Consider the following 1,845-nt stretch of genomic DNA (forward strand, 5'->3'; position numbering starts at 1 on the left):
AATGAATGATCTTGCTTTGTTTGAAGAATATGGAGGTAAGATAATGAATGATCTTGCTTTGTTTGAAGAAGATGGAGGTAAGCTGATATATGATCTGACATTGCTTGAAGAAGATAGAGGTAAGATGATGAATGATCTGACATTATTTGAAGATGATAGAGGTAAGAAAATTAATGATCTTACATTGTTTGAAGAACATAGAGGTAAGATAATGAATGATCTTGCTTTGTTTGAAGAATATGGAGGTAAGATAATGAATGATCTTGCTTTGTTTGAAGAAGATGGAGGTAAGCTGATATATGATCTGACATTGCTTGAAGAAGATAGAGGTAAGATGATGAATGATCTGACATTATTTGAAGATGATAGCGGTAAGAAAATTAATGATCTTACATTGTTTGAAGAACATAGAGGAAAAATAATGAATGATCTTGCTTTGTTTGAAGAATATGGAGGTAAGATAATGAATGATCTTGCTTTGTTTGAAGAAGATAGAGGTAAGGTAATGAATGATCTTGCTTTGTTTGAAGAGGATACAGGTAAGGTAATGAATGAACTTGCTTTGTTTGAAGAAGATGGAGGTAAGCTGATATATGATCTGACATTGCTTGAAGAAGATAGAGGTAAGGTGATGAATGATCTTACATTATTTGAAGATGATAGAGGTAAGAAAATTAATGATCTTACATTGTTTGAAGAACATAGAGGTAAGATAATGAATGATCTTGTTTTGTTTGAAGAATATGGAAGTAAGATAATGAATGATCTTGCTTTGTTTGAAGAAGATGGAGGTAAGCTGATATATGATCTGACATTGCTTGAAGAAGATAGAGGTATGATGATGAATGATCTGACATTATTTGAAGATGATAGAGGTAAGAAAATTAATGATCTTACATTGTTTGAAGAACATAGAGGTAAGATAATGAATGATCTTGCTTTGTTTGAAGAATATGGAGGTAAGATAATGAATGATCTTGCTTTGTTTGAAGAAGATAGAGGTAAGGTAATGAATGATCTTGCTTTGTTTGAAGAGGATACAGGTAAGGTAATGAATGATCTTGCTTTGTTTGAAGAAGATGGAGGTAAGCTGATATATGATCTGACATTGCTTGAAGAAGATAGAGGTAAGATGATGAATGATCTGACATTATTTGAAGATGATAGAGGTAAGAAAATTAATGATCTTACATTGTTTGAAGAAGACAGAGGTAAGATAATGAATGATCTTACATTGTTTGAAGAAGATAGAGCTAAGATAATGAATGAAGAAGAAGATAGAGGTAAGATAATGAATGATCTTACATTGTTTGAAGAAGATAGAGCTAAGATAATGAATGAAGAAGATAGAGGTAAGATAATGAATGATCTTACATTGTTTGAAGAAGACAGAGCTAAGATAATGAATGAAGATGAAGATAGAGGTAAGATGATGAGTGATCTTACATTGTTTGAAGAAGTATTCTGATCTTGCGTCCTCTACTGGCCTGATGTTAATGGGTCCTCTCTCGGCGAGTCGACATTCTGAACTTTCGTCCGGCAATTTGGTAACAGACCAGGCTTTACAACGCTCACCGATGGCAGTGCATGCAAATTTGCAATTGCCTGTGGGATACAATTTGGTGATGATACATACACAATACATCATATATATAAATACTAAAATTATTAAAATCATTATCATTACTTTGTGTGTGTTGTTGGATTTATGAAGAATGTAATCAGGGATGATTAAAATCATTATCATTATTTTGTGTGTGTTGTTGGATTCATGAAGAATCTAATCAGTGATGATTAAAATCATTATCATTATTTTGTGTGTGTTGTTGGATTCATGAAGAATGT

At 32.2% G+C, this 1,845-nt stretch overlaps 1 protein-coding gene across 1 annotated transcript in view; it reads left to right on the forward strand.

Annotated features, from left to right (window-relative positions):
- The window catches only part of LOC137651455 (flagellar attachment zone protein 1-like), a 3,273-nt gene extending 1,805 nt beyond the window's left edge, over positions 1–1,468 (forward strand). Inside the window, exon 1 of the mRNA XM_068384681.1 lies at positions 1–1,468. This exon is cut by the window's left edge and continues 1,805 nt beyond it. Coding sequence (XP_068240782.1) covers positions 1–1,468 — 1,468 coding nt within the window.
- Positions 1,469–1,845: the final 377 nt, after the last annotated feature.

This window comes from Palaemon carinicauda, chromosome 13, assembly GCF_036898095.1.
Source record: "Palaemon carinicauda isolate YSFRI2023 chromosome 13, ASM3689809v2, whole genome shotgun sequence".
Classification (NCBI taxonomy): domain Eukaryota; kingdom Metazoa; phylum Arthropoda; class Malacostraca; order Decapoda; family Palaemonidae; genus Palaemon; species Palaemon carinicauda.